This window comes from Apiospora hydei, assembly GCF_038363865.1.
Source record: "Apiospora hydei strain CBS 114990 chromosome Unknown utg000004l_segment0_segment0, whole genome shotgun sequence".
Lineage (NCBI taxonomy): Eukaryota > Fungi > Ascomycota > Sordariomycetes > Amphisphaeriales > Apiosporaceae > Apiospora > Apiospora hydei.
The window spans coordinates 3,476,402-3,501,018 of record NW_027117363.1 but is presented as its reverse complement, the minus strand read 5'-3'; the positions used below and the strand labels follow the sequence as shown (position 1 = coordinate 3,501,018).

The window sequence follows — 24,617 nt, the reverse complement described above, 5'->3', positions numbered from 1 at the left end:
ATGGCCGATCCATTTGCCCCGCGCTCTATGAAGCGCAAGAACGTCAAGGGTCTCGCCTTGACACCCGCCGCCCCGAAAGCGCCCTCCAGTAACAACGACAACGCCGGGTCTGGCTGGGGAGCCGGCGGCTCTCGACATGAAGATGGCAACGAAGCCCAGCTGGAAATCGGCATCGAGTTCAACCTGGACCTGAGACAGGAGGATCTGGAGATAATAAAGGAGCTCGGCTCAGGCAATGGAGGTACCGTCAGCAAGATCAAGCATTTGCCCACGGGGACGACCATGGCTCGCAAGGTATGTATAGCATGCATGCTCTGCCCAAACTGAAGACAGGGTGCTGATATGCCGTGTAATCAGATCATCCATGTGGAGGCCAAGAAGGAAATGAGGAAGCGAATCGTGCGCGAGCTCCAAATCATGCACAGCTGCAACTCCGAGTACATTGTCAACTTCTACGGAGCGTTCCTGAACGAACACAACGATGTCATCATGTGCATGGAATACATGGACGTTGGGTAAGTCGGGCGAGGGAAGCTACACGACCATGGCAGGGCTAACGAGCTGACTACAGATCTCTGGACCGCGTGTCTCGTGTCTTTGGCCCCGTGCGAGTCGATGTGCTGGGCAAGATCGCAGAGGCCACCCTGGGCGGTCTGACTTATCTCTACGAGAAGCACCATATCATGCATCGCGACATCAAGCCGTCCAACATCCTGGTCAACTCTAGGGGCTCCATCAAATTGTGCGATTTCGGCGTGTCTGGAGAACTGATCAACTCTATTGCGGACACTTTCGTCGGCACCTCGACTTACATGGCACCCGAACGAATCCAGGGCGAGAGATACACTGTTAAATCCGACGTCTGGAGTTTTGGCCTGTCCATCATGGAGCTGGCCATTGGCAAGTTCCCCTTTGCTGCCAGTGAGCAGCTTTCGGATGGCGACGGAGCACCCGCCGGTATTCTGGACCTCTTGCAGCAGATTGTTCATGAGCCTGCGCCTAAACTTCCCAAGAGCGATGCGTTCCCGGCCATTCTTGAGGACATGATTCAGAGATGCTTGTCCAAAATACCTGACGAGCGGCCAACCCCCCAGGAACTCTTTGTAAGAAATCGATGCTGGGAGCGCATATGAACAAAGCTTTACTAACGTATCCTGACAGGAGCGCGATCCATTTGTCCAGGCGGCCAAGCGCACGCCTGTCGACTTGCGGGCTTGGGCAGTCGGCCTCATGGAGAAGGACAACCGGAAATCTCACTTGGCACCTCAGCTCTCACCATCTACACAGGACATGTTACGTACCAGCGATTCGCCAACATACCAAGGTGACGGTGGTTACACACCCACATCCGGAGAAATCCCCATTGCGGGAGCCATTTCATCCCCACGGGACGCAGCCAGCCATTCGCAAAACCGGTCGCCAACGCGCAATGGTCTCGGCAGCCTCGGACGTGCGGCTGGTGCAGCAGCTCATCCTGGTTTAGGCCAGCGATCGGCAACGTCTACATCAGTACCCAGATCAGGGACTCCTGACAAGAACCAACCGGCTAGCGCGAGCCAAGCAACTTTCACACTGCCCGTAAGACCTAGTCAAGGAGGTCCTCTTCCTACCCCGCCGCGCAAAGAGACACCCGACGAGCAGAGGAAAGACAGCCGACGACAAGCCGCCTTCCTCCCGCCGTCGAACGGCGGATATGGCAGTGCGGGATACCCACCAAAATAGTTATTGCCGTGGATCGGTACGCATTATGTCGGCCGCAGTCACAACTAGATTTGCGCCTCCTCCCGTCACGGTTTACCCGTATCTCTTCGAGAGAGATTATCTGTTGGCACGTTGAACCATTTTGAGGGCAATGATCGTGTGGTAGCTATGCTCCAAGTATATATACTCTGAGATCACATTACGTTGACTGCAAGCCATGACATCAAGGGGAGTTTAGGGGCCTAAAGCAATTTGGGGGGTCTTCAGCTATGGATGTTTGGTCGTGATAGTCGTTATGGGCATCATCATGTTGCATGGAAAAGGAGAGCACCTTGGTATGAGCATGCCATTTGTAGACACCCAAAACGCGCCGCAGCCATGAACAGAGCATGTCGCGAGGTCTGTGGACACGTCGTAACTATCACGCACTATAGACTATAGTTTTGAAAGAGTTTGCTTGACCCAAATCTTCGTGTTGACTCGAAACTTCTCCGGTTATTGCACAGCTATTAACTGCGACGAAACGGTACTTTGGAAACTAGAGCCCCTGTTTGACGTATGCGGAGCTGGCCGAACCTTGGATTTGTGTTTTTCGCCAATGGGTGTTTGAGTTTGCCTATTCGAGAGAAGGTTCTCAACTATCTGCTATGTCGCGGCCAGCGAAGCCCCTTTCTAGCAGATGAACTAGCTCATCTAACTTTGTGATAACCATGTCCGTGTGCGCGTGTTCTGACAGGTGCTCGTTTACCTTGTTGACTAGCAGTACAGTTGCAGCTCCGGCCTTTCGGCCTGCCGTCATATCATCGATGCTATCCCCCACCATGATAAGCCCGCTCGCATCCCCTAATTCCTCTGCCGCATCCTCGCCCGCTGGCGGGTTCCCGTTGGGCGCGTCCGTGGGGCCGGGGCCGGCGGCGGCGGTGGACCGCACGAGGCCCCAGCTCCGAGCGATGAAGAGGATGCCGGCGGGGTCCGGCTTGGGCGGGCGAAACTCGCGGGTGATGACGGGGTGGAAGACGGAGCCGGGCAGGAACTTGGTCAGCAGGTGGTTGACGGGGGCGTCGAAGTTGCGGGTGCAGATGGCCTTGGGGACGCCGCGGCGGTCGAGGTAGGCCATGAGCTCGGCGAGGCCCGGCTGGGGCGTCTGGCGGGCCATCTCGCGGCGCTCGATGGCGCGGATGGACTCCATGGCCTCGTCCTGGGCCGAGGGCGGCGAGAGCGAGTAGACGTGCTCCAGGATGTCGACCGACTTGGGGATGCCGAGGACGCTGCGCATCTCGCTGAACATGTGGTTCTGGGGCTCGCTGCGGAGGGGATGGGTGTTAGTGAAGAGCGAATTGGTTCGGGGGAGAGGGGAAGAAGGATATGTATCGCATCATGGTACGCATTGTAGCCTCTGATTTGGGCTAACATCCAACCACCATGTCATGTGTATGTCTGATGACTAAGATCATAAAGTCTCGGTGACGACTGATACTCGGACAGCTTGACGCCCGCAAGAAGAGAGATCTTTTATGAGGTTCTCGGGAAGTCCAAGCAGTCTTTCACAAGGTTTTGGGAAATAAGACTTCATGCATCGTGCCCGTCACGTACAAGCTGAGGCTGACTTACACCACCCCCGGCAGGCAGTCTTGGCAAACCAGGACAAGGATTATGATTTGGCCAGATTGATATTCGATGAGAAGACCAAGTAAGGTGTAAAGAAAATGAAAGAAGAGAGAGAAGAGGAAACTCACCACAGTGTGCCATCGACATCGAAGACGATACCCTTTAACTTGGGCAGGTTGCTCATCTGGTCGGCGGCGGCTATTCCATGCTGCAGGGGGGCGAACCGTCTCGGGCTCGCTTTCTGTGCCATAGTGCTGATCAGCCTGCGCATAGAGGCTGGCGTGGGGTGTATGAGAATGGTTTTCTGTCCTTTCCAGTAATTCCGGAAAGCTATATGTATGTACACCTGAGATTGGATTTCCGATCAGTGTGAGGCACTTGACTTGCTCGAGATCAAGAAGTCATAGCCGTGACTACCTAGTGACGGCAGCAAGCAATGTGAGTGGTGGAAGGTGGTGTGGCTGGTGCGGCACATAGAGCCCGAAATAGGTGCATTTGGCTGTTTGGGTGGGCTGCAGCTGCCTATAATAGTCCCGTCAAGATTAGGTAAGTGGGCGGCATGTACTTCGGTACTCCGTACGCCCAATCAACAGGTAGCTGTGGCCATGCTGTCACGGAACCTCCCAGTACGTAAGACGAACAGCTTCCTACACCTTTAGCTAACACCAACAGCAAGCAATTGCCCCAACCCTCTCCGACAATTGAACTATCTCGACCACAGTCGCTTTCTCTGACACATCACCCTGCGACAGTCACCATGGCCGACGACGCTGAGAAGGCTGAGAAGCTGGCCGCCGCCAAGAAGAGGGTATGTACTGCACAGCTAACTGCACACTGCCCATTGGACCTCTACTAGGCGAACCACCCGGCTAACCGCACCATTGCGCAAACCAGGTCGAGGCTCTGAAGAAGAAGAACGCAAAGAAGTCGGGCGGCTCCTCCAAGAAGGACAAGAAGGACAAGGAAGAAAAGGAGGAACCTACACCCGCCGCCAATGACGAACCCGAAGCCGAGCCTGAGGCCGAAGCTCCAGCTGAGGATACCGCTGCGGCCGACGACACGAAAGAGAAGAAGCTGTCAATCCCGCCCATCCCCCCGGCGATTCAAGGCCTCAAGATCGAGAGCAACGCCATCGGCGAAGCTGGAACCCCAGATGTGACGTCACCCTCCGTCCAGTCCAAGATGCGGTCCGCCTCCTTCAAGGCAGGCGCTGGCCCTCTCTCCCCAGGCTTTCCCTTCTCCACCCCCGACGGCGAGGTAGCAAGCGCTGCTGATATCTATCGGAAACAGGTTGCGCGCATCGAGGACCTAGAGAAGGAAAACAAGAGGCTCGCCAAAGAGGCTGCCGATGCCGAAAAGAGATGGCAGAAGGCCGAGGGGGAACTCGACGACCTGCGCGAGACCGGCGGCGACGACAAGAAGGCCGACGCCGGTGTGGACGGCGAGGTCGAGAAGCTGGTACGTATAGCAATCACTATAGCCTATACGGGCTCATGCTAACAACAACTCCCCCTACAGCAAGCAGAAATCGCTTCCCTCCAACGCCAGAATAACCAGTTGCAGTCGGCCGCCTCCCCGCCGAGGCCATGGCTCCTCGCCATCGGTCGCGGCATCATCTCCGCCCGCTGTTGAGCTCCAGGCCCAGCTTGACTCCAAATCTGCCACCATCGAGAACATGGAGCTGGAGCTCTCGCGCCTTCGTGCGCAGGCCGCTCGCCAAGAAAGCCTCCGGCGGCACAGACAAGGACCAGATTGTCGCGCTGGAAGAGAAGCTGGTGCGCGCCGAGCAGGCCGCCTCCAAGGCCACCCGCGAGCTTGTCGATCTGAAGCGAAACCTCGAGCGCACGACCGAGAAAGCCGTGCGCGAGGGCAGCAGCCGGACCAGCGCCGAGACTCGCGTCAAGACGCTGGAGCAGGAGAACATCACCCTGAACGAATCCCTTGCGGAACTTCAGAAGAAGCACGACGCCCTGGACAAAAAGGTCCAGGCTCTCGGCAATTTGCACAAGGAAAACGACAGCCGGACACAAGCTCTGCGGCGCGAGAAGGAAGCCGCCGAGAAGGAGGCGGCGGAGCTCAAGTCCAAGGTCGAACGTCTCGAGGCTGAGAACACTAAGCTCCGCAAGAAGGATGCGGCCGAAGGCGGAGGCGACGACGACGGTATTGATGAGCTCGAGAACGAGGAACGCCAACGGCTCGAGAAGAAGATCCGTGACCTTGAAGCCGAGATCTACGACCTGCGCCGCGGCATCTGGCACCAGCGCCGGCGGGACATGGAAGCGGGCGCCGAAGGCGAAGAAGCTTCGCCCAGCGGCGACTTCACCAACATTGACCTTTCCGGACCATTGTCGCCGACGAGCGCCGCGCGCAAAGCGTCGGGCCGGGGCACGGGCCTGGGCGACTTCTTCACGAGCGGACTCAACGCGCTCACCGGGGCTTCGCCCGCGGGAGAGAAGGGAGGCGACGATGAGGGGCTCCTCGAGGACGATGACCTTGAGTTCGACGAGGACGCGTTCCGGCGCGCCCACGAGGAGGACGCCAAGAAGCGCCTGGAGCGCATCAAGGAGATCAAGCGCGGCCTCAAGAACTGGGAGGGCTGGCGTCTGGATCTCGTGGACACGCGGAGGGGCGGCGGCTACGGCGTTGGCGAGGTCTTTGAAATCTAAGTCAGGGACTGCGAGCGACCGGGCCATTTGCGACATCGGTTGTCGCAGCAAAGGCATTCCATTTCGGTTTAGGCCAACGAGCAGACCTGTATACGTTATGACGAGTTTATCGAGGATGAGAATAGATTCAATATGACTAGCTGGGTTTCCGTATTCAACTTCTGCTACTCAAGAGCATAAGAGATATATACCTCCAAGTATCGGGGCTAAACGACACTAAGGATGGTCTTTGATCGGATACTCATGATTGAAATGTTAAGCCCTTAACTGTAGTGCATGATTCGGTATGCTGGATGATCTGGACAGTATTGCAGTAAACTGTATTTTGCTAGAATGATTAAAAAGGGAGTAGCTTGTATATACATATGTATGAACAACCAGCAGATATAACAACACCCAAACCCCACTCCAGGGGGCCAATTAACAAAAGCAGAATTACGGCCCTGTTGCCTGTGTATTTTGGGAACCCTTGTGCCATGCGTTCCGAATCCGTCCATGCGAACTTGTAGGTCCTTCCTTGGCCGACCTACAGACTGAACCGTTCGGTGACCCGTGACCCGAGATAATTCCATGCTTTAGAGAAGATAAAGAAAGGGAGAAGCAAAGAAACAGCAATATAGCGCTATTTTTCTTGCCTCTCTATATTCAACATCATACGATATGGTTGTGCTGGGCACCTAGGACATGTCTCCGGGTGATATGCTGTGCCATACCCATCACACGGGCAAAGCTATGAGACGACGGAGCTGCAGGTGTCATATACTTGCCTGTGCCTGCCTGTATTGTATGCAGCATGAATAGAAAGCTGACGTTAAGGGCATGCCAGGCATCCTAGCAAGCATTTGCGCGATGTACCGTATATAGTAGTAGCAGTAGGCCAGGAAGAGAGATTTAGTTTAGTCACTGCGCAGGTGACTTGGTCAGCATGTACTTCTAGTAAAATAAAGGGGGGGAGGCGATTGGACTTACTAAATCTCCTTGGGTGCCAGCAGATCGGCTTGATAGAGCCAATGGTCACCCTTCTCTTCGCTCTCGAGCCAGTCATACGGGAACTGAACTAGATGGCCTTGGACCAAGTTGCACAGATCCTCGGCCTCGTTAACTCCAAGAACTTCGTACGGGAAGACGGGTCCTCGTCGGCTGCCCTTGGTCGTGGCGCGGCGGCGGCGGCGCGTCGAGCCCGTTGCCGTCATGGGCGGGTTGCCACCACCTGATGACGAAGGCGGCTTGTCGGTCGAGGAGAATGTCGTTCGCCGGTCGCGTGTCTTTTGCGCTTGCGTTGTGCTATCGACCGTGCCTTCAAGAACAGGGAAGGGTATCTCTCCCCCAGGTTGGATTGGAGACGGCGGTTCGGCCGTTGCCGGTCGTGCATTCAGATTATCCGGGTTGAAGCTGATTTTCGGTTTGGCAGGCTGCTCCGAATCATGAGATTCGGATACAGGTGCCTTTTCATTGAGGGCAGCATCTCCGCCAATGGAGGGTACTTCAATGTGCGGCCCTGATCCATGGTTGCCCTCGCTCTTCTCAGACAACTCTGCGCCGGTTGGCCCGTTTTGGCCTGCTGGAAGCACAGCCACACCTATACTGGAACCGCCAGCTTGCCCGTTCGGTCCCTTCATTTCAGACTCTTTATTTTTCTTTTCGCCAGTCATGCTTTCGTGGAAACGCGTGGCATAGTCTTCGAAGTCCTGGTAATCTTTCCACGTGGTGACCTCGCTGTCCGGCATGCACCTAAAGACCCGACGGTAGAGTTTTGTGTTGTTACCGGCCACACGGTTCCAGATATCATCCCAGAACGCTGGGTCCAGTGGATCAAGCATGCAATCCTTATCGATGACTGCAGCCTGTATATCTGCTGCAAGCGGGTTGGGTTTGTCCGAGGGGCCACCAATATCTGTGTCGTTAGTCGTTGGCAGATTCGGAAGTTGAGTCAATCGTGGCAAGCCAAGCTCGGCTGTCGTTTGGCGATGAAACTCGGGAGGCGGCAGCTGGTCGTTGCCCTTCCCAGTATTCTGCTCGACGGATTCTCGACTTGATACATGGGAGGTGGTGGTCGCTAAGTTGTGTTGGGGGTTTAGTAGAACCTCATGGCCGTTCACGATAGCAGTGTCTCGGAGTCTATCGATACCCTTCTCTTTCGCTGCCTTCCAATGATCAGTATCAGCTCCTTCCAGAGCAGCATCGAGTTTATCTTTCTTTTGGGCCTCGGCCTGTCGTCTCCTGTTGGCTTCCGATGAGGAGCTTTCGGATGATGTAAACCCGGGATCCTCAGTAGCAGTGGCGTCGTGGTTGAAGCTATTACCATGCGACGGCGCCGGACGGAGCGAGCGAGGTCCTGCGGTAGGAGCAAGATGTTCCTCTTCCTGCTCCGGCTCCTGGTCCAGCTCCTGCTCGTCTGTACCATAGATGTGGTCCATCTCCGATTCATACAAGGCGTCGTTTGCGGCTTCTTCCTCGGCTCTTTCATTCTCCGTGATTTCATCGACCGGTAGTCCGAGATGCTCACGCATGAGGCGCACACGAAGAGAGTGGGCATATCTGCCGACTTCGTATGGTTGACCTGCCATGGTAGACCAGAAGGTCTCAGTATCCCTGACCACGGCCGCAAGCTCGGAGTCTCTGTTGCCCAACATTGAGCGCTCGTTAATGTTTGCAGAACCAATGAGAACGACCCGGTCATCGACAATGAGAGTCTTGGCATGGATATAAAGCTGTTCGGTCACCAGATGGGTGTTCCTCAGCTTTCCCCATTGTCTCAAGCTGTAGAACTGGATATACTCCTCCGGCTCGATTCCTGCTTCACGCAAGCGGCCGAAGATCGAGTTAGGACCTCGACAGATGCTACGGTATTGGAATTGCATGATCAACCGGACGCTACTTCCCGAGTCTTGAGCCACCGTGTTCTGGAATCCTGGCATAAGAGGGATCATTATACATGCCTGCCAGTCCTCGCCGCGCTCGTGCGCTTTGATGATGCGTTCAACAAGCGCATCGCCGATTCGATTGTGTACTTTGGTGCCCAGGGTCTCCGTGCTTGTGATGAAAAACTGGTTCTCCATGTAGACAAAGTGGTCGGAGCGTTCGATGAGCTCAACATACGCATTCTGTATGCTGTGCTCAACAAGATCCTTTGGATAACCCAAGGACCAGTCGCCAGCAGACCTTAGGATTTGGACCTCACACGTACCAGAAAGCCCCAGCTGCTCAAGGTCGGCATGGTTTGTATCTGGAGGGGGAGCAAAAATGGTATGGGGCGCGTGGGCTTCCGTTCCCTACGCAGGTAGTTCCATCGCTGGATAAAGTGGCGGGTGAGGTCTCGCGCAGGCTGGCCAACAACCTGCATGGCAATATCATGCCAGGGCATTCGAGGGGTCCTGCTTCGGTCATACATTTCCTCGTACGGCTCATTGAGCTTGAAGAAGTCGAGGACACGAGGGTTTGAGTAGTCCTTGCCAGGGTACATCTGGCAATGCTCGGAATCCTTCGGTACTTCCGAGTTAGGTTCGAAACCGGTGGGACGATCGTCGGTCAATGGATGCTGCGGGCTGTCCCAACGCCCGAAGCAGAGATCGATCCCGCCTAGGAAGGCAATATCATGGTCGATGATGCAAAGTTTCTCGTGATGGGCGTAGAAGAATTGGTTTTTCTTCAGCTGGTTCGGAGATCTCTGCACCATGATGTTGGAATGGAGGTGAAGAAGCGAAGACTTGGTGTACTCCGAGTCAATAGGGATGGCCTGCTCGACGTTTCTGTAAACGATGACGAAGATCTTGACACCTTCTTGGGCCTTTTTCTGGAGCAGTCTGTCCAGTCGCCACTTGTGACTGATAGCAGCCGGCCGTCGCATGTACAACTCGGGGCTGAGCCACCAGTCGTGGATGTAGATGACATCCTGTGCCATGCTAATGGCACGCGATAGATTCCACATGTAGTCACGGCCGTCGACTAGCCATTGAGCAAACACACCGGTTCGAACGGGAGCAAAACTGTCAAACCTCTGGTGTTCATGCCATGGCGTGTTCTTCAGCATTTCGTTGACGGATTGGTCGAACTGCCGCATTAGATGGCCGTTACGCGAAAACAACTTAATTTTGCGTTCCGAAGTATAGATCTTTACCGAATGGTGATTGCCTGAGACATCTTCATCCTCAGTAACCTCGTCGTCCTTGTCGTTTTGGACGAGACCTTCCTTTTCTTTGCCCTTCTGTTTCGACTTTCCTTTGAGCGACTTCAGCTTGTTCTGTTTTGCCACGATCCTGAATCGGGGATCAACAAGATAGACGTCGTAGATATTCATGTTCGATGGAGACTCGACCACGACGATATAGTTCTGCCGCACAAGAAACCATTTGCGAGTGTGCCTCGCGATAACTTTCGACGGAGTAAGGACTCTTCGAAAATCGATACCTTTCGACGATTGGATATGGAGGTAGCACTCCTTGCCATGATACGTTCCTTCGGCAGCAAGGCGAACTCCTAGTGCAGACAGTTCCAAGAAACGACACAAACGATTGCTGTCAGCTCGGAACATCAACCAATGCACCATTTCTTGCAGGTATTTCTCCAACAACGCCCGTTGTCGCTCCACAAATCTCTGCCTCTTCATCGCGGCTTCCAATTCGGCTTTCTGGGGATTCAGATTGGACCCTTCAAGTCCTTCTGCCATGCTGGACGACTGGCGTCTACCCAGTAAGCCCATGCGTGACTTCCTTCTCCTAGCCGTTGCGGGCCGGTCTGCCTCACTTGCTGTTCCCTCCGCGGCTGTCATTTCTCCTGCAGTAGCTTCAGCAACAGTCTCGTCTCCCCGTGCTTCCGGGGCTTTCTCATCCTCGTCGGAGTCATCAGCCCCGCGAGCACCTCGGAGGTACGGGAATGCCGAGTACGGGAAATGAGGTTGCTTCGGCTTCTTGCGCAAGGCCGCAGTCGGTAGGTATTGGTTGTTCAGCGAAAGCTTGTAGCGTGCATGGAGGTTGATAATGTCGGTGATCGAGCGTTCCACAGTCCATGTCATTCGACTGGGACCGCTGCCGTACTCCAGGGCGAAGGTGAAAATCGAATGGCGTTCACGGCTGTTATCATCTTTATCGCTCTTGTCAGGCTTGCTGTCCAAGACCCTGATCTTGACCTGTTCAAGCAGGACTGGTATGCGCTTGTTGCCGTGCTCGTCTCTCTGCAGCATGCTAGCGAACATGACAACGGCTGGCGTTACAGCTCTGAGCTCGGCCATTAGCTCGGCCGATTTGTGTAAATCGAACTGGTCCGTCTTCTTCTTGCCGCCAAGTAGTTTGAAGGTGTTCTTCACTTGCTTCCAGCGCTGGACACCAAAGGTTGTAGCTCTATCAGCCCCGAACAATGGTCTGCGAGGGCTCATCGCGTCGCCCTCGGAGACGCCTCCTCCACCACCTCCACCAAACATCTCAGATATCCGACGTCTATGCATGCGAGCCGCTCGCGGGCTATCGGGTTCCTCGCCGGCAGTGTCATACCGAGGGTTCCCGACCCACGAAGCCCCACGGCCCCATGCCCTTCGGTGTGTACCGGTCAGATGGTCTCGGCCCTCTCCCTCAGATAGACCACCTCGGTGATCAGTGGCGTCAGGCATGGTAGACCGCCTCACCATAGTCCTAAACCTACTAGGCCCAGGCGAGTCGATCTCATTACCAATCTTTGGGGTATTCTGGGTTGATCTAAGCTCAAGATTCTTAAGGCGCCGGCGCATCCTCTTGCGACGGGTCGCTTTTGGTGTTTGCTGTCCCGTCCCGTCGCCGTCCGCCTCATCGCCACTCTCCTCCACATCGGCATCGCTCCCTTCTTCGTCCAAGGTATCGGGAATTCGGTTCGGTCGAGTTGCGACAGGGGAACTGGCCGTCGAAGGAAACCCGTCAGATAATCCAGGCGATTTGGGGCCTGGTGCTCCTCCGGTGGCGGCCAAGGATTTCAACCTGGACATGAACCGTTCACTGCGAGAGCGCCCGAACGCATCGGTCGAGTCTCCAGAGTCCTGCCGGGTGTGTCCAAATCCGGGCGGCGCCTCGAGCACCTGGTCGTCTCTGGCAAACTGCACACTGCGTCGCCCCGAGGCCAAATCATCGGGTAGTGACCCATCAAGCTGGGCCTGTAGGTTCGAGGCCGGCTGGCGGTTTACCCTCGGGATGCCCGACGGAGAAGCAGCGGTCGAGCCGTTACGAGGCGAAGGGAGTTCATGAGGCAATCCGCCATTCAAGTAATCGGACGCTTCTCCGAGCCCTCCACCTAGCCCATCGTCCAAAGGGAGAAACTCGCGATGAAGCGAGCTTGTCCCAGGAGGGCCGCTAGATGCCCGTGCTATCGTAGGTCGACGAGAGCTACCCGGGGATGGTGTCATATCCATGGGGGTTCCCGACATTGGGGAAACAGAATCGTCTCGTTCGGTGCGTTGATTGGGATTCATTGTCGAGGGAGTTCGTTTAAAAGGTGCGTTGGTCGGCTGGTTTCGGTTCTATGTTAACGTCTTTTGAAGACAGCGGTGGAGTTGTCCGACCACCACCGGAATGTAATCCGTTACTTCACGACTTGGCTATCTGGAACTGCATGCCGGGATGGACTGTGAAATACTGTATGCTGTCGAGGTAGTGTGCGAGGGCGCAATTAGTCGGAAACGGACTTCAAGCCCATTCGCTATGTCTTCGCGACGATGGGCGTTACAACGGGAGCGACGATGGTGACAGTACAAACAGCTCGCGCGCGGTCAGTTGCCGAATTGTCGCTGGAGATGCTGTCAACTAGCGAGAGAAAGAGAGGAGGGAGTGCTCCGAATGTCGACAATTGCGCGTTTGAAATGGGTGGTGTATAGGAATGACAGTTGGGAATTATTGCCAGAACGATAATAAAGCGCTATCATGTCATTCATCATCCCTTTTCCAGATCCCACTTGGTTGTATGTAGCTCGCTGGGTCATGGGTCCAGGTCCAGACGGTTGGCTGCCAATGCGTTAGTACTGTACCAGACCCGACCTGCTGTATGTAGTCTGTACCTACCTACCTACAACATGAACAGCAGCAAAAGGCAGCAAAAAGCAGCAAAAGGCAGCAAAAGCACCACCACGTTGCATCTCATAATCCGATGAGATCAGCTAGTGCGGTGCCACACCAACGTTAAAGCTACAGCAGGGGGCCAATAGGGACTGGGCGCCCCCTTCAGCAGCCAGGGTGTCCTTCATTAGCTATGGGGCATCCCGCTGGTCCTCACGGCTGGCAGGCTGGCAGCTGGCTTCCAGGGTGTGTGGCTACCTGAGTTGATGGATGTAGACAAGGGTGCCACATGTGTGTCGAGTCTGGTAGTTGCAAATCACGGTGGTCTCTCGAGAACCTTTTGGAGTTGCATTGCAACTTGCTCATGTTGCATTCTAGAGGGGCAATGCCCATTTTCATTCATTTATACGATATACGTACATGATGGCAGTGTCCACGCTCTACAGATCAATCCATACTATACGGACGAAGTAGACACTTATGGCATTGCCTCTTGAAACTGCATCAATGTTTTAGATGTCTACCTTCTGATGGCAGAGGCTGACTACATGATGTACTTAGCTAGGAAGGTACTTGCCTGTAATGGGTGTTACGTACTATGTAGGGGTCTAGTAGACCCAAATTTTGGAGCCTCCAGGTGGGCTGGGTCGAAGCTTCCAATAATATACGCCTCAATCTCTCACCACGAACACACATCAAGTCAGTGTGATGCTAGGTAAAAAGACCGGGCAATATAGGTATGTGAGCTGCTGATGTTTGTCGAAATAATCCGTTTTAGTCTATGTGAATAGGTAAGCTGCACTTTTTCCCCGTTCTATTCTTTGAGTGTAATGAATGGATGGTTGATGGTTGTTGTCGTCGAGTTGCGTGCATTTTTCCCAGCGAACCCTGAGATGGAATTAATTGATGGCCCATGCTTGCGAGTCATGTGACTGACGTGACTGCCTAATGGGCACTGCAGACTACGTCGCGTCTCCACGCCACTCCCTTGAACGCGTCACAACCAGCATATCGCCAACTCACCTGCACGTTTTCGCAACAGACACCAGAGGACGAGGACATTTGCATTTCCGGAAGCATTTTGGTGTTCATAGATTTTTCAATGCTAGTTCATCAGTGAGAGCTCGCTCCATCATGCCTGCGTAAGTAGTTACCATCTCCAATGACGCCGTTGCATACAGATCTGCTAACATGGCCAACAGCCCGGGTGACCAGCATAACGTGGCTGCCAATCCCTTTGCGGAGGCAAAACCGCGCATCTCAGAGTACACAGCAACCGAGATTGCCACGCTTCAGTCAAGGCTTGAGAAGCAGCTTGGGCCTGAGTACCTCTCGGCCCGCAGTGGACCATCTGGGCAAAAGGTGCATTACATCGCGGCTGAGAAATGCATCGCACTCGCGAACGAAGTCTTTGGCTTCAACGGATGGTCTTCTAGCATTCAGAACATCCAAGTCGATTTCGTCGACGAGAACCCGCAGACCCTCAAGATCTCCCTTGGCTTATCTGTCGTGATCCGCGTGACACTGCGAGACGGCACTTACCATGAGGATATCGGTTATGGCCATATCGAGAACTGCAAGGGCAAGGCAGCGGCGTTCGAGAAGGCAAAGAAAGAAGGCACCACGGATGCTCTGAAGCGAGCCTTGAGAAACTTCGGCAACGTGCTCGGGAACTGCATTTACGACAAGGACTACCTCGCCAAGGTAACCAAGATGAAGGTCGGCGCAACGAAATTCAATGAGGATAATCTGCATCGTCATGCCGATTTCGCCAAGAAGGAGGCTATCGTGAAGAGAGAGGTCGGCGGTGCTGTTGACAAGGGCCGGCCCAATCCTGCGCCCCAGCCGCCCCCAATTGGTGGGTTGGATTCCGATGACTTTGACTGGGTAGATACTGATGTCCTGGACCTGTAGATTCGACGGACTCACTTGACGATGACTTTGGGGACTTTGACATGGCAGATTTCGGGGTGACAGAAGACGGCCACCCAGACGAAGTAGTTTTACCTACGTCACACGGCATTAATGAGAAACCCAACGCACCTTCATCTGGCCCTAATAGCGATCAGAGCAGGGCTTCTACTAATGGCACAGCTGGCGCGGCAAAGCCCATGCAGCCCCCTGCAAGAGCCCAGGGACGCCCAGGACAAAATGGACCGCCTCCCAGGCCAAATCCCCAAACGCCCAACCAGGCTCCGCAGCGTCCTGGCACGATGTACAATGGACGGCCAAACCCCCAAATGCACGGAAAGCCAATGCCGGCTGGCACGGGTGCTGCTCAGGTAGCTGCCGCCCAGCAAGCTGCGTCAAATGCTAGGATGAATACGCCTCCTCCAGCCAACGCAGAGCCCACGGGCCCGGTCGGCTTCTTCTCCGCCCGTTCCGTCAATCAGCTACCGGAAGACGCCCCCGCCCGGTACGGCCAGTGTGGCTCCGGATAAGGCCAGAGTCTTCGATCCCCATGCCGAGAGTCCCTCTATTCGGAAGACGCCTGGCATTGACCACAAGACATCCAAGCCGGTTGCGAAAGACATAAAACACGTACCACCGATGAAAAGGGACGAGGAGCCTCTAGTCAAGGGCAATGTTACGAACAGTACCGGCCCGAATCCCGGTCCGGGACAAGGCTTTGGAAGACCACCTGCGGGTGCTATGAATCCCTCGCTGGCAGGTACTCGCCAGATCGGTGCTCCCTGGCGGAGGTATGAGCCCCATGGGTAACAGAGGTCAGTTCAGGCCACTAAGTGTGAAGCGACCTGCAGCCGATGGGGCAGGACGACCAGCGTTGAACGAAGTTTCTACCAACAACAGCGTCAATGCGGCAGCAGATGGCAAGAGGCAGAAGACGGGCTGAAGGACTGCTAGCCAACAAGCTTTGCCAGGACATTACGACGGGCAACCAGCCCACACTGTGATATTGACGTCTGGAACGGTTACTAATTTACGAAAATTTGCATTGCTTGGGGCGCAAGGCGTTTGATGGCTCAGGGAGGACTCTTTGTGGGAGTCAAACAGGGGAGGCATTTGTACACATAGCTAGACTTTATACTTGCAGCAAACTGGTAATACACTGGTGGCATTCTTTCGACGAGCCCACGAATCAGCAGTCAAGTCTCACGCGATGGATAGTCTGATGTGACATTCTTTGATGAAAATGTATTGAATAAGTGCAAAATGCCATATTTCAACCTGGGGTATAAACACCTAACTCCGTCAAGCCGACCCAGCATCGCCAGGTTATGTACCGAAACGCCAGTCATTAGCCGCAAAAATGCAAGGCGGCACCGGTGCTAAACCCGGTATCTTACCATCCCGATTCTGGGTAACAACAGTTCCCTGAACGACCTGCCACCACTCCTAATAGCACGTGTGTGAGAGGGGGCTGACTATTGGCTTTGAAGCCGCGCTGCCTCCTGCCCCGTTTCCTGGCCGTATGCGTATGCGAATGTGCATGTACATATGCGTCTGGGAATGCGCAAAGCACTCGCATATAAAAGTAAGGCGTGATCGCATTGCGCGATTGCGTGATTGGATGACAAACTACACATCGTGTTCGTGTAGTAGTGGTGGTGGTTGTAGCGAAGACCATATTTCCCCAGCCGTCGTTCGTATAAGTGGTTGATTTATTTCTCAAGCGCGCCGATCCCAATAGCGAATAGATGGAAAAGGGGAGGGCGACGAGATGGGACCCCTCCCCTTTTTTGTTGTCTCTCTCTGCCTTATCGGTTGCCCCAGCGCCAGCTAGAAGCTGACGAGGATCGCGACATGGGAGAAGAGGGGGACGGCATGGAGTCGCTGCGGTCGCTGTCCATGGAGCGCTTCTCGGGCGAGGGCGAGCGGCGCGACGGCAACGTCATGGTCGTTGTTGCGGGGGCGGGCTCGGGTCCCTGTCGCGCTTGGCGCCATGACGTGGTGATTTGTTTGCACAAGTGCGCGGACATTGTGTATGTGGGCGACATGGTGGCGGTTGCAGTGGTGGTGGTATGTCGTTGTGTTGTGGTGGCGGGGCTATTGTTGTTGTAATGCGTTGTTGTAGTGTAGCAGTAGAACTGGAAGTCGTACGATGTTTCGAAGGAGGATGTTTCCGGTTGTAGGGTTTTCCTTTGTGTTGTTTTGCTCTCTGTATCCCAACGGACTTGTGGAATGTTACAGAAGTGAAGCTTGTTCAGGTTTGGTAGACAGAGAGAGGGGGAAAGAAATACTGGAAGCAAGGTCAAAGACGTGGTCAGGAGAAGAAGGTGGAAGAGAGATCGACGGGTTTAGCTGTCGTATGTCGTGTAAGTCCAATCGCAAGGAACCAGGCGTTGGACAGTCGAAATGACAGAAAGAATGGGGAGTCGGGTGAGTTTTATTCCTTCCACGTACGATCAGGAGACACTACTTGCCGCCCATTAATGACTCCTGGACCCTGCTGGCAAAGGGATTGGACTGATGCGCAATACCGTAGCCTACCCAGGGCATTGATGGGGAGAGGTTGTGATCGTGCCCTGGCTCTTGTACCTGTACCCAAGCGCGCACGTTATTGATCAAGCGCCAGCACGTCTTCGGGTGCGCCCCGCCCATGACTCGGAGGGCTCTCCAGGGATGGCAGAGGGACGCTGGGCCAATGGCGAGGCGCACAATGCTGCTGACGCTGGTGTTTAATGCCAAATGCGGCAGTGCAGCGCATTCCGCCGGATTTTGTCGTACGACTCTTGGCCTGGCCGGAATGGAGAAGTGGGTGGGAGCCGGGCATTGTGGCCTCACTGTGGCCCCATTTTCCCTTTTCCCTTTGGGCCTTTGGCACTCCATCCTCAACTCTCTTTGGACCCGAAGGTACGGTGTGGGCGAACTGGACGCCTGGACGCGTTACCAGGCCTAGTCGATTGCGCCAGTCTGGAAGCAGACAAAGAGCGCATGCTCTGATGAGCTCAACTCCACCGAATCCGTCCCTATGGTCCGGCAGATATTTCTGTCGGGTTGGATAAGTACATGTAGGTTAGGTAAGCTGTTCCATGTTGTTGCCTTTGACATCGTCCACTGGCAGAAAATAACAGGCCGCACACACGTGGTGTAGAATATCCGGGGTATGTGCTCTGTACTAAAGGAGCAATCAATCAATCACTGACAATCGGCTAAAGTTGTGTCAATGCGGCGGGCAAATGCTTCAAGTATTGGTACTTGTGCATTCGATGTTTGCGTCCCCGTTCAGATGCATATTGATACCGCAAACGCCTGATGGGGCCAATATCAGCCCTGTTGTTCGGGTCGGGTCGGCTGGCCTATGGGGTTTTCCTGCGGTATCCTTCGGGGAATGGGCCTGGAATCCGCGGGTTTGCTGCCCCGCTGCCCGACTTGCTCAACACGATCAACACGGCACTCAGCATGATCAACATACATGATGCAGCAGCGCAGGAGGCAGGAGGTTTGACAGCATAGGTTGTTTCGGCCAGAAAATAGATTTAGGAATATTTCGGATTCTAGGCCCTCGATATAGCCTCTAGAAAGAAAGCTTGGTTGGGGAGCAGAGCCAGTGAGACCCTGGTTTTGACACGACGTTGCTAGGTAAACCCCAGCAGCTTCAATGTGTCTGTTTTTTCTTCTTCTTCCTCGTAGCTGTCAAAAACAGCCGTCTAACATTGTGGTTTTGGTGCGATCTGGATGCATCCAACCATCCTGTGGACAGCTCAACACGGCAGGTGGTCGCCTGCTTTTCATGGGACTGATCCAATCCCAGCACCACGGACGTGGACTTCGGAGGAAATATTCGGCTGTCATCCGGCCTCCCATCCTCTGCGACGAACAGACATGTAAAGATAAGTAGGTTATGGGGTAATATCCACAAAGCAAAGCATGGTTTATGGCGTGTGGATGCTTATCTCCGTGGTTAAGCTTACTTCCTGCATTCTCTTCCTAACCACCATGGATGTGTCTTCCCCATATCTCGATCACTGCTCCGGTCACGTACCTAGGCTGCCATCGTATTGAGGATCAAGCTATAATAAGGAGGTACCGACCACATGTGACGTGGGGATAGCGGTATGTGGGGTAGGTGATACCAGGCATTTATACTAAAAATAGTCACCATATCCGGAGGCCCCTTGAATTAAGGCAGTGAGTGTTGTTGTGCTAGATCACACGCTTACGACTAGACGACCTTAAATTCGACCAGAGTGAGTCTGTCAGACTGCTGTTCCCTGCTTTCCATCCAGGGCCCGGGATCGTAATGGTTTATCCGACGATTGATACGAAGGGGACTTCGCGAGAGCCCACGAAGTAGGACACCATGGCAGCTGCAATGACGGAGATGGATTCGGTATGTTATATCATAACTTTACAACTCATTGGTCAAATCATGTTCGGGGACGAACATTAAGCTGTCGTCTCGAGTTACTGAGAAGAACCGCGTCGATGACTCCCTCAATCACTACTATGGAACCTCAGCCAGGAGAGCGTATCCTCACGGAGGTGATGCTGGGATCGAGGCTTTATATAGCATATATCCCAATCACCTCTGGAGACTGCATCCTGGTCGCCTCGAAGCCGTACAAAAGCAGATGTTGCTTGCTCAGCGGTAAATATCTTTCCTGCACCGCCGTACGGAGGGAGTTGACTTCAGACTTGGCGATGATGTAAGTGCAGAAATGCTGATTAGCTGTGTGGCCAGTCTGAGTCTCGGTAGCGATTCCTCGCTAGTCGAGGAGCTGTGCCACAACCGTTCTGATGATGTTGGATCAACGCCGTAACTGTCGATACGCGATTGGATGACTGTGTCCCAAATGACAACACTCAGCCAATTTCCAGAGGTGACCGGCACAGATCCATGCCGTCTCTGCCGTACTGTGACCAGACTGGCCGTGACGAGGGTAATGCCTGGAACAATAAAACGTATATATATATACACACATCGTATCCCCTCTAAGTCGAGCTCGAGAAAGACCTGCATATTACACTGTTACTTACGAGCCCAAACTACGAGAGCCATCGCTCATTGTTCAACATGAGTATCGGAACGTTCTTCCACCACATCGGGACCTTTCTCCTCCTCGCCGCATCCGCGTTGCTCATCGTCCCCGACGTGACGGCTCCTTCAGTCCATCATCTTTCCTTATTCCGAACCACCAGCAAATATATTAGCACCAGTATTCTCAGCTATGCATCCGGCAACCCCGTGATCGACTTTGGCAGCTTTGGCTACTGTGTCCGGATCATTCCCGAGCCTGGAAGTCCGTACGTACTAATACATCCATCCCCCTACTCCCCGCTCGTCATCTAGAAGTTAGGTAAAACTGATGAACTCGCTTCCCTCCTCCCTCCTTTAGTCGACTCCCAGCGCCCGACATCTGCTACAACGACGGCGTCGGCTACTCCCCCGCCGACGCCATCAACGGCGTCTTCCGGCTCACCAGGTCGCGGCGGATCTCCACCGACGTAGGCCGCGCCGCCGCGCGCCTGACCAAGACGTTCGTGCTGATCCCGCTCGCGACGGCGGCGGCCTTCATCGCCGCCCTGCTGGCGCTGCTGTCGTCGCTGCGCCCGAGCCGGTGGGCGTCGGTGCTGGCGGTGGGCGTCTCGACCCTCACGTTCTGCCTCGCGCTCGTGGGCTTCATATGCGCCATGGTCGCCGTCGCCGCCGTCCGGGCCGGGCTCAGGGACGGCGGCACCTCGTTGAGGGCGTACTACGGGGTCGGCATGTGGGCGCTGCTGGCTGCCATGATCTGCTTCCTGCTCGGGTCGGGGCTCGTCTTCTTTACTTGCTGTAGTGGGCGTCGGCATAGGAGCCGGGATGCTCACTTTGCCAAGACAGGATAGGTTTGATATTCGTAGTCTTCATGGGAAGCAGTGTGTAGGGGTTGCAGGATTGAAATACGAGGGCCCAGTAGAGCGGCCAGACTTGCAAGAGAATATATTAGCTTAAAGCGATGCCCTGTGGTAGCCCTTTGTTCATACGTTGCGTGCAACTACGTCCATCTTACAGTAAACATGCCAGTAAAAGGTTCTTTCGGCTTAAAATCTCAACTCCTGCTACTGAGCAGTATGGCGTATTCTGCCAATTACTTTTATATATTGGCTCTATGAAAACTAGCAGAGCCCCTTAAAGATCAATACTATTTGATCTGTGATAAGTGGGTATATGCTTCCTAATAGCTTTTTAACGTCGCCACCCGTTCTACAAACGAACGTCCAACCGGCTTAGTTACGTGCTGCAGCACTTATCACTACGCTTCGAACGCCAAAAAAAGATACCAAACAGCATTGCCGCGAATTCTCAAAAAGAAACAGTCAGGTCTGCCTGGGGGTCGAACCCAGAATCTCCTGATAAGAAGGGAACTCTTCAAGAGTCGAATCGTAGTCAGACGCCTTGCCATTGGGCCAACAGACCGATGCTGATCGGTGATGGTGATAACCTCACACATGCTTTGATGTTTTGAAGGTGGTTTAATTTGGATTATATTCATGGTGGGTAGTAGGTACGAGCTGTGCTCGAAGACTTAGCGTCATTCAACGAATGCTGCTGCCAAAGCCCTTTTGCTCGTCAGCGACCAAAGAGTGAGGTCCCGGAAACACAATGTGACGAGATCAGGCATGTGGGGATAGCCTCGGCGTCGATCTGCGGGGACGGCCGCTTCTTTGCTTGGGTCTCGTTGTTTTTCGTTGGATGAAGCGCCTCACGAGGTTGTTGACGGTCGCTGGCCGGGGCATGTCAAACGCGTCGGCAATGTCCTTCCTTGGTGTCCCCGCGATGTAAAGCGCGGTAATGGCCGCAACCGCCTCGGGGTAGAACTCGCCGTTTGGCTTTCTATTGGCGGTTAGAATGCGACCGAATTCATGTAAATCCATGCTGATTTGATAGAGTTGTGGTAGTTGAAAGTTGAGAGGCGAAAAATGATGACTTGGTTGAGGTTCAGATGTTGGTGGTGCGTGCACATAATTTTGGAAGATCACTTTATCTACTAGCGAAGGAATATCATTGCCCCTTTTCGTGTACTTCATGGGCCCGGAGAAAGAAAGCAAGCTCGACCATCTCTATGCCTCTCCTGGCAGTTCCGATATGTGACCCTTCTTAGTAGCCCCGCGAGACGGCAGCTCGGATCGCACGGTTGGATCGCCAGACAATTCTGGTTTGTCCCACAGGCCCGCGCTGAGTTCGGGGGACTTGGTTTCTGTCCGGGGGATGCTCGCAGGCTCCGGCGAGATCTGCTATGCTCGATCAGGTTCTCCGGCGTCCCCGAGGTCGGGGACGCCACCTGCGATCTGGGTTCTTGCTGTTCTTGATGGTGTGTTTCATATTGCGGCGGCGGTGCACTCTTCTTCTGGCGCCGCAGCCTGTACACGATGAAGGCTATGATGGCCAACAGGATAGCACCGCCAACCCCGACACCAACCCCGACACCAACTCCGACGCCGATTTGGGCACCGTGGCTTAGGCCAGAGGAGGAGTCACCCGACGAACCAGCCGTGGGCGAGGCGGTACCGCTCGTGCTGGAGGAAGCATTGCCCGCTCCACGGGTCGGGAGTGCGGTTGGGTTGAAGGAGATGCTGCCCATGATGGTTTGTGGAAGACTGGCAATGTTGTCGAAGCTTGTCTTCCCGTTCGGTTTCCGGATCAGGGGAGCCGAAGCTGTGCAATCACAGTCTTCTTTTTGTATCGCGGTCACGTTGGGATGTTTGGCGCACCCGCTCCATATATCCACATCTAGTCCATCGCATCTCGCCATCGCTACCCACTGTTGGTCTGGGTAGCCGTTCTTCTGGATGCACTTGGAAGAACTGAACGAGGGATCCGTACAGCCGGCAACGTAAGTCACGATTGCTAGGAGGCTTGAGTGAGTCTCGGGGCGTCGAGTTCATAGTCCATGGAGGGATCTGCTTACTCATGTTGTCCCAGCACGTATTGCTCGAAAGACAGAAATCCCCTTCGTAGCAGCACGCTTGTGGACCATTCACGACAGCATTCCCGCAAGGGATGAAGTGTCGATTGGCGATCTGGCCCCGGTCGAAGTAGCATGTGCCATTAGACACGTATAAGTCACTGTCGCTCATCTTGATTCTGCTATAGCTTCACGATAAGACGAGACTGCTCCGCACAAACCCGGAAAGAGATATCGGAAAGAGATGTGGAAAGTTTGATGGGAAAAGGGATCCGCGGGACTGCCCCAGAAGAAAAGGGGAGAACCAAAGCCGGTAGCACAGCTTGAGACCTTCTCCGTCAGATACCACCATACTGGCAAGATTTGCAGAATATATCGAAAGATATCTCATCACACCGAGTTAGCAGTGTGACTCGGCATATCGTCGATAGCAAATGAGACCGTCTCGCAAGTCACCCACTCTGGACGGACTGTCGTCTTACAGCCTCAATCCTGCAGTAGTATATTGAATATATCAGTATAAGTAAGTCGCAGCAAACCAATCACCAGCTCTCTGTGCAGCTGACCCCGCACAGCAGGAGGCGGCCCGTAGCCCAGCAGCTCATCTAGGTCGCAGATCGTCGGGCTGCAGAGCCGACGTCGATGGCGCTCCAGGATCACAGAACACTGTTGTCCCATAGAGAAGGAGACTTCTCTCGGCAGGACAGCCAACGCCCAGCATCTTGAAATCGTCGTCGGGGATATATGTACAAACCACATATGGGCTTGATGGCAGAGTGACAATATCGATGAGAAGAATAACGCTGACCAGTACCAGGAGCTACACACAGTTCCAGGAGACCGGACGGCTGTGCCCTGGCGTCCAGCCCGGCAACTTTATCGAGTGCGTTCCTTCCCGGCGTTCGGACGCGTCCCACCGATATCACCAAGCGCTGTGTATCACACCCTCCCACATCGTCCACGAGTCGGGGTGGCTAACCCAACACCGCCCTGTTTGCCAAGAGAGAGCGGTCTTTCGACATCAAGAAAGACGCGAGGTTCCTCGGGAATGCGGTCAGCACGACCCGCCTTGCCTCATATCTGACATTCGAGACTGGGCTTCCCCTGCAGTTTACGCATCCGAGCGCACCGCGATCGCCCTTGACCTGTAGCGCCAGGCCGCACCCACCGCTGCCTGTGTCGGGACTGCCGACCGGAGTTGCTATGCGGTCTCTGCGCACACCTCAAGTCGTACCACGGCGTCATCGGGCTCTGGACGCATCTTGTACAGACCATCGCGACCGAAGCGCCGAGGACAACTTGTGCCAAGTCCGGCGAGTGGCCCGTGTCTGGAAGGAGCACCTCGTAGAGATTGACAGGGCCAGGGGCGGGTGCGACGTGGCGACATGGGCTTAGCTGGAGCAGGTCGAAAACGAGAAGGTTTCCTGGCGGTGGTGAAGCAAAGGGTCTTCGGTAGTCGTGGCAGAAGTAAGGATGAGACACCCCGAACCTATGAAAAAAAGACTTAGGCTGAAGAGAGAAGAAAACCCATTTTATAAAAACACCAGGTGTACAACATCTCGTAAAGCAATTAACGAGGTCGTCCGTAACGACTGCGTCTAATTACTTAGACAGCGTACCAAAAGCAGCAATCCAACACACAGGAGATGCATATAGCTATCATAGTATCCCTAGACTGTCAAGTACAGGCTTGAAAAGGGGCCGGACTTTATTATATCTGATAGGGGACATTGGGCGTACGTGCGGCCATTTTGGAAGCGAATGCACGGTGTTTGATTGAC

The 24,617-nt window shown here is 54.4% G+C and overlaps 9 protein-coding genes across 9 annotated transcripts; 4 read left to right on the top strand and 5 right to left on the bottom strand.

The window, feature by feature from the left end:
- Positions 1–1,722, top strand: PG997_003632 (dual specificity protein kinase FUZ7; the record flags this gene model as incomplete). The annotated part of the gene is made up of 4 exons (XM_066807947.1): positions 1–294; positions 358–515; positions 572–1,103; positions 1,162–1,722. 4 exons carry the CDS (start codon positions 1–3, stop codon positions 1,720–1,722), a joined length of 1,545 nt encoding a protein of 514 aa, XP_066671565.1.
- A 613-nt stretch (positions 1,723–2,335) lies between these two features.
- On the bottom strand, positions 2,336–3,580 carry PG997_003631 (uncharacterized protein; the record flags this gene model as incomplete). The annotated part of the gene is made up of 2 exons (XM_066807946.1): positions 2,336–3,005; positions 3,441–3,580. 2 exons carry the CDS (start codon positions 3,578–3,580, stop codon positions 2,336–2,338), a joined length of 810 nt encoding a protein of 269 aa, XP_066671564.1.
- A 486-nt stretch (positions 3,581–4,066) lies between these two features.
- On the top strand, positions 4,067–5,975 carry PG997_003630 (uncharacterized protein; the record flags this gene model as incomplete). Its single annotated transcript, XM_066807945.1, has 4 exons — positions 4,067–4,117; positions 4,204–4,767; positions 4,832–5,009; positions 5,035–5,975. The coding sequence occupies 4 exons, from the start codon at positions 4,067–4,069 to the stop codon at positions 5,973–5,975; spliced, it is 1,734 nt and encodes a 577-aa protein (XP_066671563.1).
- Positions 5,976–6,943: 968 nt separating this feature from the next.
- Positions 6,944–12,405, bottom strand: PG997_003629 (Phospholipase; the record flags this gene model as incomplete). The annotated part of the gene is made up of 2 exons (XM_066807944.1): positions 6,944–9,201; positions 9,252–12,405. 2 exons carry the CDS (start codon positions 12,403–12,405, stop codon positions 6,944–6,946), a joined length of 5,412 nt encoding a protein of 1,803 aa, XP_066671562.1.
- Positions 12,406–14,119: 1,714 nt separating this feature from the next.
- Positions 14,120–15,850, top strand: PG997_003628 (recombination protein rad52; the record flags this gene model as incomplete). Its single annotated transcript, XM_066807943.1, has 5 exons — positions 14,120–14,127; positions 14,188–14,843; positions 14,900–15,267; positions 15,323–15,687; positions 15,748–15,850. The coding sequence occupies 5 exons, from the start codon at positions 14,120–14,122 to the stop codon at positions 15,848–15,850; spliced, it is 1,500 nt and encodes a 499-aa protein (XP_066671561.1).
- An 854-nt stretch (positions 15,851–16,704) lies between these two features.
- PG997_003627 (uncharacterized protein) lies at positions 16,705–16,944 on the bottom strand (the record flags this gene model as incomplete). Its single annotated transcript, XM_066807942.1, has 1 exon — positions 16,705–16,944. One exon carries the CDS (start codon positions 16,942–16,944, stop codon positions 16,705–16,707), a length of 240 nt encoding a protein of 79 aa, XP_066671560.1.
- A 3,020-nt stretch (positions 16,945–19,964) lies between these two features.
- PG997_003626 (pH-response regulator) lies at positions 19,965–20,776 on the top strand (the record flags this gene model as incomplete). The annotated part of the gene is made up of 2 exons (XM_066807941.1): positions 19,965–20,194; positions 20,287–20,776. The coding sequence occupies 2 exons, from the start codon at positions 19,965–19,967 to the stop codon at positions 20,774–20,776; spliced, it is 720 nt and encodes a 239-aa protein (XP_066671559.1).
- A 1,178-nt stretch (positions 20,777–21,954) lies between these two features.
- On the bottom strand, positions 21,955–23,008 carry PG997_003625 (uncharacterized protein; the record flags this gene model as incomplete). The annotated part of the gene is made up of 2 exons (XM_066807940.1): positions 21,955–22,778; positions 22,840–23,008. The coding sequence occupies 2 exons, from the start codon at positions 23,006–23,008 to the stop codon at positions 21,955–21,957; spliced, it is 993 nt and encodes a 330-aa protein (XP_066671558.1).
- A 429-nt stretch (positions 23,009–23,437) lies between these two features.
- On the bottom strand, positions 23,438–24,586 carry PG997_003624 (uncharacterized protein; the record flags this gene model as incomplete). The annotated part of the gene is made up of 4 exons (XM_066807939.1): positions 23,438–23,656; positions 23,952–24,021; positions 24,071–24,260; positions 24,577–24,586. 4 exons carry the CDS (start codon positions 24,584–24,586, stop codon positions 23,438–23,440), a joined length of 489 nt encoding a protein of 162 aa, XP_066671557.1.
- Positions 24,587–24,617: the final 31 nt, after the last annotated feature.